Here is a 13882-nt window from a genome sequence, read left to right as displayed (position 1 = left end):
AAGCAGTGGTATCAACGCAGAGTACTCAGCAGTGGTATCAACGCAGAGTACTCGCCCCCCAGACCCCCCCTGTTGGTACGCCTTGTGTCACAGGGCGAGTTATGGGGGGCTTCGCCCCCCAAACCCCCATCGGGGGGGCTGCGCCCCCCCCAACCCCCCCTTTTTTTTTTACTAGCACTAGTTCTAATTTTTTTAACACTGCCATTTTAACCCACTTTTTCAAGCTCCAAAAACTTAAAAAAATTAAAAATACAATAAAGAGAAATGAAAAAAAAATAAAAAAATGCATAACAAATATATAAAATAAACCAAAATGTAAGAAAAATGAAAAGGAATAAAAAAAATTGGAAAAAATAGGAAAAATTGAAAGAAATTCAATTTACATAAATTGGGGAAAAAATGCTAAGAATAATAGAAAAATGAAAAATTCGAATCATGAAAAATCTCAAAAACGTCAAAAAATTTGCAAAAGTTCCCAAAAAAAAAAAAACAAAAAAAACCAAAAAAAACAAAAACAAAAATACAAAAAAACCAAAAAATTCGGAAAAACAAGTCCAAAAAATTAAAAAAAAATCAAAAAAAATAAAAAATTGGAAAAAGATTCCAAAAAATTAAAAAAAAAATCAAAAAATTTAAAAAAAAAAAAAAAAATTCCAAAAAATTATCAAAAAAAACAAGAAAAAACCGAAAAAAAATGCGAAAAAAAAAGTCCAAAAAATTGGAAAAAAAAAAAAATTAAAAAAAAAAAAAAAAATTGTCGAAAAAAAAAAATTTGAAGTCCAAAATACTTATTTCCCGATTCTCCATCCACTGGTATACATCTGTAGAATTCGAGTTTCAAGTACGCCGAGCCTTCTTGAACTTGGAAAAATGTAGAAAAAAAGTAAAAATCGAGATATCGCAAAAAGACCTTGACCAAAATTCGAATCACAAAAAATCTCAAAAATGTCAAAAAATTTTCAAAAGTTCCCAAAAAAAACAAAAAAAAACAAAAAAAAACAAAAAAAACATAAAAATTCGAAAAAACAAGTCCAAAAAATAAAAAAAAATCAAAAAATATAAAAAATGTGAAAAAAATTAAAAAAAATTAAAAAAAAAACAAAAAAAAACCGAAAAAAATGCGAAAAAAAAAGTCCAAAAAATTGGAAAAAAAAAAAATCGAAAAAAAAAAAAAAATTGTCGAAAAAAAAAATTTGAAGTCCAAAATACTTATTTCCCGATTCTCCATCCACTGGTATACATCTGTAAAATTCGAGTTTCAAGCACGCCGAGCCTTCTTGAACTTGGAAAAATGTAGAAAAAAAGTAAAAATCGAGATATCGCAAAAGGACCTTGACCAAAATTCGAATCATGAAAAATCTCAAAAATGTCAAAAAATTTTCAAAAATTTTTCTAAGTTCCCAAAAAAAAAATTTCCGGATATCCGGTCCTGACCACCACCAAAGTTCGAATCGTGAAAAATCTCTTCCAAAAATGCAAAAAAAAATTTTTGAAAAAAAATGAAAAAATCGAGATATCGCGAAATGACCTTGACCAAAATTCGAATCATGAAAAATCTCTCCCGAAAATGCAATAAAAAAAATTTCGATAAAAGTTACTTTCCCTATAATCTGGCCATAGTGACCTTACAATATATTACCAACACCTCTCTCCCTTATCCTTCCTTCTTCCTCCTTCCATCCTCCTCCTCTCCCTCTCTCCCATCTCCTTTCTCCCTTACTCCTTCTCCTTAACTCATCCTGCTCCTCTTCTTTCCACCGCTCCGTTTTTCCTTTCCATCAGTCCCGACTACCAACACCTCTCTCCCTTATCCATCCTTCTTCCTCCTTCCATTCTCCTCCTCTCCTTCTCACCCATCTCCTTTCTCCCTTACTCCTTCTCCTTAACTCATCCTGCTCCCCTTCTTTCCACCGATTCCGTTTTTCCTTTTCCATCAGTCCCGAGCAGGCATATGGGGTGATTGGTTCGAACAGGATTCGAACCTGGGACCCACCGCATGTCAGCCAGATACTGAACATGCGGGGCCACATTTCACCCCGCATTATTCTTTATATTCATGGCAATAATGAGGAATAGCTTTATCTTCTATCGCAAAAAAATGCTCCATACACAGAGAGTTAGTACACCACGCACATTTTATTACTGCAATGTTATTGCAGATTTTGCAGACTGTACCGCAATTCTTTAAACAGAAATCAACAGGCGTTTCACATCTATCTGGTTTTTTTTCAATATATCCACTTTTCCACCAGGCATATTTAATCATGTTTTGGAATCGGGGTGATGAGAATTGATTGTGGATTAATGATTGAATTTTGAGAATGTTATTCCTCAAATGTAGGTTAATATCATAGTTGTATAAGAGAATTAAGTCCGAAAATTGTTTCAGGAAGTTTTTCCACGGTCTGAATACGTAGACATCCAATGGATGAGTGAAGCCAGTTGTTCCCGCAGGAATTGTAAGGATTTTTACTTCTTTATTACCCTTGTCTATATTTTCAAATTTCTTTTCTGTTTGTCCTGACCAAGAGTCCAAATACAAAATAGACTTCTTGCCAGCATTAGACAAGAAGACATCTTCAAACCATTTAATAACAATGTCGGATGTCAATTTTCCAGATTTTGTGGCAAAAACGAGGATATTATCTGCTTTGTACATTGACTTCTGTATTATCGGTCCGAAACGGCCACTTGTTTCTTGCAGAACTATTAATAAGGGGGATTTCAAGATATCATCGGCAGATATTAAAGGTTGTATTGTGTAACTGTGAGTCAAGGAATTGAATTCAAAGATTGAGCAAGACACTCCACTTTCAAAGAACCTTTTGAGGCTAATGTACGACCAGCATGTGTTTCCAAATTGAACCCTGATTGATCTGAATTGTAAACGTTTGCTGTTCCTAGCAAGCCTATCTCTAGTTTAACTTGACTCACATAATTGAAAGATTGTTCCAATAGTTCTGGTTTATTTAAAATATGCGCTTGTGTCACGAATTTATTTATTTTTCTTGAAACAATACCATGTTGTATTTTAAAGTTGTGTATCCATTTTGATGAAGCCGTAAATAATTGAGAAGGCAAATAAACTACCTCTCTTGCTTTCAAGGCCCATCTCTTTAGATCTAAATCGTGAATGGGTAGATTTCGATCAGATGCACTGTTAAATTGTTCTAGAACGTATTGAGAGATATATAACAATTTATCAGTCCTTGACCCACCCTCAGCAACTTGTGCTTCCCATCGGTACAATTGTGTTACATTTATAACTTTCTTAAATCGGTTTTTAACTGATTCTATATTCCTTCTTTTCTTTTGTCCAGATCGCCAAAATTCAATTATTCTCTTCTTATAATCAATGTCTACAATTTCTCTGAATTTTGTATCGTCTTGCATAACTTCTGGATTGTCTTCTGGATTGTCTTCAACTAAAACAGCATCAGGAATCACACTAGCATCAGTACAGTTCAAAGTATCATAAGTCTCTTTAAATATATCAAAATTGATAGCGTCTTTTATCAAATCTGCAAGTTGAGAAGCGAATGATCTTTCTTCATCTGTTATTCTAGATTCTATATTGTACATTGGGTCCTCGAAAGTGCGGCATAATAACTTTAAAATATTTTTTGGGTTTAATGACATGAAATTTTACAGATTAACAATGCTTTAATAATATTATAACAGAGATTCAAAGTAAATTCATAGAAAGCAGAGTTTATGATTGTAAGCCTAAATGAAATTAACACAAAAAATAGTCGTGGGAACAAATGATGGAAAAGTACTTGCAGTAAATACTTTCCGAAAGAATTTTGAAAACATTCACGAGAAACAGCAGTCGTAAGAACAATTGACGTAAAACTATAAACAATGAACACTCGCCCAAGTACAGATGTGAAAATGATAATTGAAGGTATATTCGAACGAACTTCACGAGCAAGATAGCACATAGCAAATAAGTGATCAAGAAGTAATTTTGGAAAATGCTTGCTCAATGACAGTCGGGAAAATAATAATTGATCATATGTCCGAATGAAATCCTAATACAAAATAAAGAGTAAAAGATATTGTGGATAACTCCAGAGTAGCAATAAAAATTTTAAAAAATTTGAAAATTTCTAATATAGCATGAAGGTAATGTTTAACTTATAATTAGAGTGACATTTTATGTTTTCTTATCTTTACTTCTATTCTGAAGTTACTTACAAAACTTTTTTCTCCTTCTTATTTTTTCTATAAATTTGCGCCTATTTTCCTATTACGTCAGGTTTTTTTTCTTTTTTTAGGAAAATAACGCAACAAATCAATTCTGAAGACAGATTTAGAGTCAACGCATAAAATTACTGATTATAGATACAGGATGTGGTCAAAGTCCGGCAACGGCTAATTATTTCCAAATTTAATTGACCTTGAAAATCGACCTCAAGGTCGACTTCAAGGTCGCCATCAAGTGCATCACTTTGAACTCTACAACTTTGGTCCTAAGCACTTTTTTCAGAAAATGTATCGTTTCAGAAATAATTAGCCATAACTGTTTCCATCTCCAGGGGTTGAGGGGTGCTTTCTACCCCTAAAAAGCGTGTTTAGCCGAAACAAAAAAACACGTATTTAATATTTTTCGGTGTTTAATAAGTATGTTAAATTTCATTCAAATCGGTGAGTATCAGTTGGGTAGTGTTACTTGTCAGTGTTGTACTTATTTCGCAAAATCTTTTCCATCAAGGTCGCGGACAACGTGACATATCTCTCAACGCAAATTACATAGTAGTTTTCAAAAATCCACGTGATAGGGCTCAAATTCGACATCTCTCACGTCAAGTATATCCCGACGATCCGAAATTTCTAGAAGAAGCATACTACGATGCTACTATGCGACCTCACGGCTATTTATTGCTTGATCTAAAACAATCGACTCCTGACGAATATCGATTTCGCACGTGCATCTTTCCCGTTGACGAATTGCATTACGTCTACATACCACGTAGATCGAGTAGTAGAGGAGGGGGAATATAAAAGTGGTATTTGTGCTCGCATTTCGTCAGTCTCTCAATTTTGTCATAATGGTGACACGTGGTAAGAATATCAAAGCGACTTCGACGACGTCGAAGAATTTTTCCGACAGCGCAATAAAGATCGCTAGACGTTCCATTGATGAGAGAAACGCTTGTCTTTTAAAAGCTTTGTGTTATTTGAATAAAAATCAGAGAGCAACGTTCTTACGTAACGCCGACAATAAACTCATAAAGTGTATTCAAGAGTGCGTTTTTAACACGCTCAAAGGTAACGTTCCACTTGCTAGTAGCGAAAAGAAACGTTTAGCCAAACATAAAGCAATCCTACGGCGTATCGCAGTAAAACGCGATAATTTGAAGGCTAAAAGAAAGTTGTTGATACAACGGGGTGGATTTTTACCCTATCTTATCGGACCTATACTCGGTGCTATATTATCACGGATTATCGGAGAGTGAAAAAGAAAAATACAACTTTATATATTTTTTCCAAAAAACACTAATTATAAAAGAAATAACAAATGTGAGAAACAACTATTACACATCAAATAATGGAGAAGGCAAAAAAAATGGTTTTGATTTCTACGGAAAATCTCGAAAAAATGCAACGAATGCAGCATCACCAGCAACCGGAAATAACATCTATCGAATCGAAGGAAAAAAATATGGAGATATCAGATGGAAATAATAATAACTCTGTACGGACTCCGGGAACTCCTTTATCGCGTCTCGATGCGGAGATGTGGCGTATTCTCAATCTCGCGACTCCTACCGACGAAGGCGAAAAATGGAAATTGTATAAGGAAACACTTCGACGTTATCTTCACTTTGTTCGGGAAGCGAAACGCTCTCGCAACGATTCGCGCAATGATACGCGAGGCAACGTCGATGTCGGAGATGGCGAGCAGAACGAAGACCTCGATATGACGTTATTAAACGAAGATCTCCCGGAAATGGGAACTTCAATTAGCAGTGAAGGAAACATTAGCGAAAGTAGTTTGGAAAGAAACGTGCTCAAACAGCGGAAATGCTTAAAGAAATACTCAACAATGTACCTAAAACTTATCGCGTCAAAGCACACGCACTATTAAAATATTTGCTTAAAATTCCGCCATCTAAGATTAGCTGGGATAAACGCGGACTCGTCACTATAGACAATGAAGTTGTAACGGGGACGAATATTACCGAACTTATAAACGACGCTGTACGCGAGAGAAAAACGGTGAAAGCAACCGGGAGAATTCAGTTTGCGAGATTACTTTGCGACATAAATACGCCTTCCAATCTCATAGGAAATCGCGATTTATTGACTACGTTTGCACGTAAATCTCAGCGTATTAAAAATACGTTGCCATACGGGAGCTCAACTCCGAAAACTCCGCTCTCACATTCAAAGTCATACAGACGAAAGTTAGACGAAACTGAAGAAGACACGGTGTTTTTATCCGTCACTGACGATAGCGATGACGGTAAAACATTAATAAGTAACGAGGATTCACGGACAAAAAGGAAGAAAGGTTTATTTCATTGGAGCAAACTCGAATAATGGAACTCGAAAAATTGTATTACGATCCCTCGCACTACGCAAGCTATTCCGCGACGGAGAATTTATCTAGAGCTGCTAAACCACATTTTACGCGTAACGACGTCATTGAATGGCTTAAATCGCAAGATACGTACACGCTACATCGTCCAGTACGACGAAAATTTCCGCGTTTACATTATAACGTGACAAATATCGACGATTTATGGGAGGCTGATTTAATCGATATTCGTAATCTCAAGAGTTATAATGACGGTTATTCCTATCTGCTAACAATTATTGACGTGCTTAGTAAATTTGTTTGGGTAGAACCCTTACGTGACAAAACAGCTATCTGCGTGACAAAAGCCTTTCAACGTGTGCTTTTGAGAAACAATAAACGAATTCCTGTATACCTGCAGACGGATAAAGGTAAAGAATTTATAGCTAGTTCTGTACAAAAATTCTTTAAAGAAAAAGGCATACGTTTTCGTGTAGCCCGCAATCCCGATATTAAAGCAGCTGTTGTAGAACGATTTAATAGAACACTCAAGGAGCGGATGTGGCGTTATTTTACACATAAAAATACGAGACGTTACATTGATATTTTACAAGATATCGTTCACGCTTACAATCATACTCGTCATTCTTCTATTAAAATGCAACCTGCAGTCGTTACGCGGGAAAATGCTCGTATCGCGCGTGAAAATATTAATTGTCGTTGGAGCGGTGATGACATCGACGACGACGTCAACAAGAAGAAAAAGTATCGCGGACGCAAACAAAAAGTTAAATATAACGCTGGTAATCTCGTACGCGTCAGTAGAGCAAAAGTAGCCTTTGAGAAAGGATACGAGGCAAAGTGAAGCGAAGAAATATTTCGAATTCACCGTGTTCTCGAATGGAGGAAACCCTGCGTATACGAATTAAGTGATTTAGAGGGCGAAATTATAGACGGAATTTTTTACGAACAAGAATTAACACCGGTCAATAAAGACTTACAAGGAGAAGAATTTATCATCGACCACGTAATAAAAAGCAAGGGACGCGGAAACAATAAACAATTGTTAGTTAGCTGGCAAGGTTATCTTTCAAAATTCAATTCTTGGATTCCTGCATCGAGTTTAAGATCTTTGAGTCAAAATGAAGGAGGAGCAATTTTACATGATTCTTCCGAGCAATAGTAGTATGAGTTACTTTCCGGAAAATAAAACCACGTGTTTTATCACTGAATTACCTCAACGTATAGAGTTACATGGACGATGGGAAGTAGCGCTCGCTGAGATTCAGTTTCCATATAGTTTTTTACATACGATCAGACGAGGAAGGAATAATCAGGTTTATTGATATTAGTGAGAAGGAAGCAGTAATTAAGGCTGAGAAATCACAATTACCGACGGGAGTTTACTCGAATATACAAGATATTATAGATGCCTTAAATTTCGCAGCCATATCTGTTGAATCGCATATAATTTGGCAATTCGATGCTAGCAAAGGTGGTAAAACTTTCATGAAACTTTCCTGTGAAAAAAAGAAATGTTCTATGGTTCATTATGTAAATTTTTCCGAAAAAATTCACAGCATACTCGGATTTGATATACCAGTTAAACGTAGGGAACTTGATCAACAGAAAAGTGATTCTGCTATAGCAACTTCTTTGCCGGCAAGATTTTATAATGAAATCAGTAAAGGTATACACAGTAAAGAGAATCTCGATAAACTCATAAGTGGTTCAGTTATCATAGACCTTATGCTGCCTTCATGGGTTTATGATGAAGAAATTTATTCGTTACAATTTTACAAGCTCTCGCGCAATTATCCGATCATATCCAATAAACCAGCTAGTTTGTTATGTGTCATTCCCGACAAGCTCTTTGTCTATTGTGACATTTGCGAACCTTATATTATAGGCGATGTACAAGCTCCACTTCTTCGCGTAGTCGCACTCGATGCACGAAATAATTACGCGTTTGCATCCAGTCAAGTAAGGCATTTCTCGCACATGTATTACATTGCATTGCAACAAACGTGTTTTCGCACGATCGAAATAGATATAAGAGATCAACTTGGAAAGAGTATACCATTTGAATTTGGAACGTTGACGGTGACATTACACTTTAGGCGAGTCGATTAAATATTATAAGAATACTCAACAGCTACGATAGAAAAAAAATAAAAAGAGAAAAAAGCAAATTCATTCCTATTAATGGAGCACTATTCGGAATATTACGAGCAATTACAGAACGGGGGTAGTCGCGGCGGCGGAATTCCGCGAATTTTTGTCGGATCAGCCTATCAACGTGGTCATGGTATCGGAAGTTTTCTCGGAGGATTATTCAGACGCGTGCTGCCTTATCTAAGTAAGAGTGTACGGGCGGTAGGAAAAGAAGCTTTACGTGCCGGTGTTAATATAATCGAAGATGTTGAAAATAATACTCCGTTTAAAGTAGCGGTAAAACATCGTTTTGAAGAATCACGCGACAATCTCAAAAGAAAAGCTAAAGAAAAAATAGGTAGTCTGATGAAAGGTTCAGGATATAAATCGGATGCAAAAATGCATGTAGCTCAGTTTCCATTTGGGGGGCTTGACGCACACATCATTAAATCAGCGACAACAACAGGACGTAAACAACGACGTACGAGTACGAAAAGTTCGTCGAAAATCAAGACGCGCGGTAAAAATAGAACAAAATTAACGAAGAACAAGAAAAAGAAGAAAAAACACACGGCAGTGAAAAGACTTAAGACGTCAGCGAAACGACAGAAAATTGGCAAGAAACGCACCGTCTCCGATATATTTTCTTAAACATTATTATTCTAAACTCAGCAACAACAAAATATTCTAGAAAATAAGTATGTCTTTTCTTCACACACACTCGAGCGAGTGTTTAAAGAGTGAATTCGATCTCTTTTCTTTACCGTCTACGCAAACTAGTATCGAAAGTTCGCAATGGATTTATTACAAGCCCGTGACCTCTCTCTCGGACGACTCACCGATAGAATTCGTCATCCCCGGTCACGGAGAAGAATATCTAGATCTCACACACACAATGCTGAGTCTTCGTATACGCGTAGACCCGTTCGAAGTTTTAACGAGAGGAACTGCAGGAACAAGCAGCAGCAGCACCAGCAGCGAAAGCAACGTAGGCCCCGTAAATCATTTACTTCATTCGATTTTCAATCAGATCGACGTATACTTCAATCAAAAGCTCGTGTCACCTCCAAACAACGCTTACGCGTACCGCGCGTACATCGAGGCATTGTTAAATTATTCTTCACCCGCAAAAACTTCCCATCTAACTTCATGCTTATGGGACGCGGATACACCCGATCGTATGGACGAATTGTTGGAATCGAAAACAGGCAATCCCGCTCTCGTGAGACGCGCACAATACATCCGTGGCGGACGAACGCTAGATCTTATGGGACATCTTCATTGCGATGTTTTCAATCAAGACAAATTCTTGATTAATGGTGTGGAAGTACGATTGAGACTCGTTCGCTCGAAAGATTCGTTTTGTCTTATGGAAAGTAATGGCTCCTCAAAAATTCATATTCTCGATGCCAGTTTGCTCATAAGAAGGACAAAAATTAGCGCCGGAGTATTACTAGCACACGCTAGAATGCTGAGTGAAGTTACAGCCAAGTATCCGCTCACGAGAGTCGAAGTCAAATCATTCACGATTCACAATGGTGTTGTGGGTGAATCTTTAGATAACGTAATACTCGGGCAACTACCGAAACGTATAATTGTCGGTTTCGTAAATAATAGAGCGTTTAATGGTGATAGAAAATTAAATCCGTTTAACTTCAAAAATTACGGAATAAATTTCTTCTCGCTGTACGTCGACGGCACTCAAATTCCTAGTAGGCCGTTACAGCCAATTTTCACGTCGGAATAATCTCTTTACGTCGAAGCTTATCAAACTCTCTTTTCGGGAACGGGTATCCATTTTTTAAACGAAGGAAATTCCATAAGTAGAGATGATTATTCCAAGGGATATACACTTTTCGCTTTTGATCTTACGCTTGATTTGTCAGCTAATTGCGCCGGACATTGGAATCTCGTGAGACACGGAAGTTTACGCTTAGAAGTACGATTCGAAAAAGCTCTCACCGAAACCATTAATTGTATTGTCTACGCAGAATTTGATAACGTGATAGAAATTGACTCGTCACGTCAAGTTATCGTTGATTTTTCCGGCTAGATTTTACGTCACTCAAAATAATACTCTGTTAAAAATTTTTTACGTATTTTCCTCATCATTCAAAATATTATCATCATCACTGACGTATGTACTGAAAACTTGTCCCAAATAACTGATAATGTTATACCGGAATACTTGCGTCGTTGATGGCGAACTTAGGCAGGCACGTGGATACCGAGTGTTGCCCTGCGTGATGGTGGGTATGAGGAACTTCGGAGTAATTTACTCAGGATCTCGGGATAGTCTTAGGATGATTCAATTGAGTCTAAATATAACTCTTAACAAATGTTTAATAATCAACGAATTTACAGTGCTATACTTTCTCTAATGACTCTCTTGCTCACGCTATATCTGATCGCTCGCACTTCTCGATGGAGAGAGATTTCTCTCTTGGCGCAATTCGGTCACGGTGTCGCGCGGTATCGCGTGCGCACGCATACATGTGCGCCACCCGGTCCACCCATGGTGGCAGCACCGCACGGGTGATCGGTAACAATGGCTGTCGGATGCTATGCTAAACAGCTACGCGCCGCTTTCAGTACATTGTAAAAACATGTAATGAAAAAGAAACATGTAATGAAAAAGAATTCAGTTATATTCGAGACACGAACGTCGTCGGTTCGCAAAAAAAGCACCTCCGCATTATGGATATAGTCGTCGACATACAAGGCTTCCGTGATATTAACGGTGAGTTCATTCCTAAGGAAGTAGCCGTTGTTGCGATTAACGCTGCAATCGTTAGTCATTGGCTAATATTGCCACCGCATCCGTTTGGTGAATTACCCGAAAGAGTAAGACGAGAAAATAATTGGCTCACAAGAAATTATCACGGCATCGAATGGTTCAACGGCGACGTTGATCTAAAATATTTTGCATCACATATGCGCGAAATTACAAGACACGTACGTTGCATTTATGTCAGAGGAAACGAAAAAGCACGATATCTACAGAATCTACTTTCTAGAAATATAAATAATTTGGAAGGTGAATCGCCGGCATTCAAAAATCTATTGCTAGAGGCAGAATACGGACGACATTGTAATCATCACGGATTTCGAAATTTCGTCAACTTTCATTGTGCATTACGCAACGCGTACAAATTAAAATCTTGGTTAGTCGAGCAAAATAATCTTGATACTGACGTCACGTACTACAAATGTCATCCTATTTGTAGTACCCCTGAAAATTGGGAAATAATCACCGACAACAATACCAAGGATTATACTTTCAACATTGAACCTTTCGAACTAAACCCGAATATTAAAGTACAATCTGATATTGAAAAAGGAGAAGAACAACTCAACTCTGTCAAAAACGCAACAAAACAGTCGAAATCAAAGCTTTTCAAAAATATTTGCCTTTTCTTTTTATCAAAAAGAAACAAATGAACTCACGCGAAATACTACATGCATTGTGTCAACTCAATGTCAACCATGTGGGTGTCTATCCTGCGGACAGAGTTCCAAGAGTATGGACAAGATCAACTGCCATCATTGCTAATACAGACGATCATAATCGACCTGGAGAACATTGGATTGCTTTCTTCCTCAACAAAGACGGTACAGCTACATACTTTGACAGTTACGGATTGCCACCTTTGGATCCCAGATTTCTGCTACGGCTTCGTCGAAACTCTATCATCCATCGATGGAATAATCAACAATTACAAGGAACTTTCTCTCTAACTTGCGGACAATACAGCTGTGTATTTTTATATTACATGAGTAATGGTTACGATCTCAATCAGTTTCTTACTCTTTTTACCGAAAATTATGAACAAAATGATCGAATAATCTTACAATTATTTCGTAAAATTTTTCATCGCGGAAGACGTGCTTAGAGAATATCTTGAACTTTATTTACATATAATAAAGTAATATTGTCTTATGTAAAAAAACCAATTTGAATAAATGTGAACTTTTTCTCATTAAAATTATTTAGTATTTTCTTCCCATCATTTCCCTTTTTCCTTTTTACTGCGAAACACTCACGTTTTCTCTAAAAATTAAAGTTACATCATAATCAGTGCGATAATGTCTTTTCTTTATTCGACTCAGTCGTCCTAATGTTCGACTTTTCTCTCATTGTCACTAAAATTAATATTGTTACCTGGCACGCGAGCGGGGCCCGTCTCCCTAAACTTTAACCTGTGGTGGGACCGTGGTCGGGACCCCCGCTGGGTTAATGACCTGCGACGAGACGGCACCCCCCGCTGGGTTAATGACCTGAGACGAGACGGCCCCCCGCTGGTTTAGTGACGTCACCGGCGCCAGAGGGTGAGTGGTGGGGGTTTGTTTTGACGCACCATAGTGCATTACTTACTACTAACGATTTTCTTATAAAAAAATGAATCAAAATCCGAACTAGAGTCACTAATAGATACTTGGTGTAGAAAAATTATAAGTCTGTATAGAATTCTTAACATTTTTTGAATAAACACTTTAATATAGCAACAATTGTTATTAATAAATAATAATAAATTTTCTGGTTCACCTGCTGTTTTGATGATCTCGAGAACGCCATATTCATACCATTGTTCTGTCGGGATTGATAATTTTTGTTTTGCTTTAACAATTTTATACGATTCTCTCAAAGAGAACGGAGGCCATTTCGAAATCATCTTGTCCTTATTAAGCCATATGGTCGGTACGTCATCAAGTCCTTCTTCAAATTGCACTATAGAGAACATTTTCTAACATACAAATAAATAAATCATTATATTGTAATTAACATTTCACGAAACTGAATAAAAGTCACTGTAAGAACTTTTATCTCGAAACCCAAGCAAATAAATGTTTTCTACAAAAAAAAATCTCAGTGAAATTGGTCCATTGTAACATTAGTCACATCTTTATGTTGTCGACTTTTCAGTTTACTATGTAAAAAAAGGAGAAACAAAAGCTACGAAAAAATCTTAAAATTTATGAAAATTTTTGCCGACTTTCCTATTAAACTTACAATTTAGAATCATTTTTCTATTTCTTTTGTTTACAACTTTATTAAAATAAAAAAATGGCATTTTTTCGATAAATAAAAAAATTTGTTTTAATTTACAATATTTTTCGTTATCATTATAACTCTTAAAAATGAATAAAAATTAACAATACATGAGAAAGTGCAACAAAAATTATTTTAAAAATTTAAGAATG

At 36.5% G+C, this 13882-nt stretch overlaps 1 protein-coding gene across 1 annotated transcript; it reads left to right on the top strand.

Annotated features, from left to right (window-relative positions):
* The first annotated feature begins 9380 nt into the window (after nt 1-9380).
* On the top strand, nt 9381-10733 carry LOC145942125 (uncharacterized protein F54H12.2-like). Its single transcript, XM_083048610.1, has 2 exons — nt 9381-10269; nt 10567-10733. The coding sequence occupies exons 1-2, from the start codon at nt 9381-9383 to the stop codon at nt 10731-10733; spliced, it is 1056 nt and encodes a 351-aa protein (XP_082904736.1).
* The last annotated feature ends 3149 nt before the right edge of the window (nt 10734-13882 follow it).

The sequence above is a fragment of the Prenolepis imparis genome, unplaced genomic scaffold, assembly GCF_030444845.1.
Source record: "Prenolepis imparis isolate NDT839.2.m4 unplaced genomic scaffold, iyPreImpa1.0 SCAF_10, whole genome shotgun sequence".
Lineage (NCBI taxonomy): Eukaryota > Metazoa > Arthropoda > Insecta > Hymenoptera > Formicidae > Prenolepis > Prenolepis imparis.
The sequence above is the reverse complement of the archived record's forward strand: the minus strand, read 5'-3'. Positions and strand labels throughout refer to the sequence as shown.

Bases quoted from the DNA above. Each gene is read 5' to 3' on its own strand.
- LOC145942125 (XM_083048610.1), top strand. From the start codon at position 9,381: ATGTCTTTTCTTCACACACACTCGAGCGAGTGTTTAAAGAGTGAATTC. The intron at 10,270-10,566 runs GTATAATTGTCG...TTGATTTGTCAG, and splicing joins ACTCGGGCAACTACCGAAAC to CTAATTGCGCCGGACATTGG.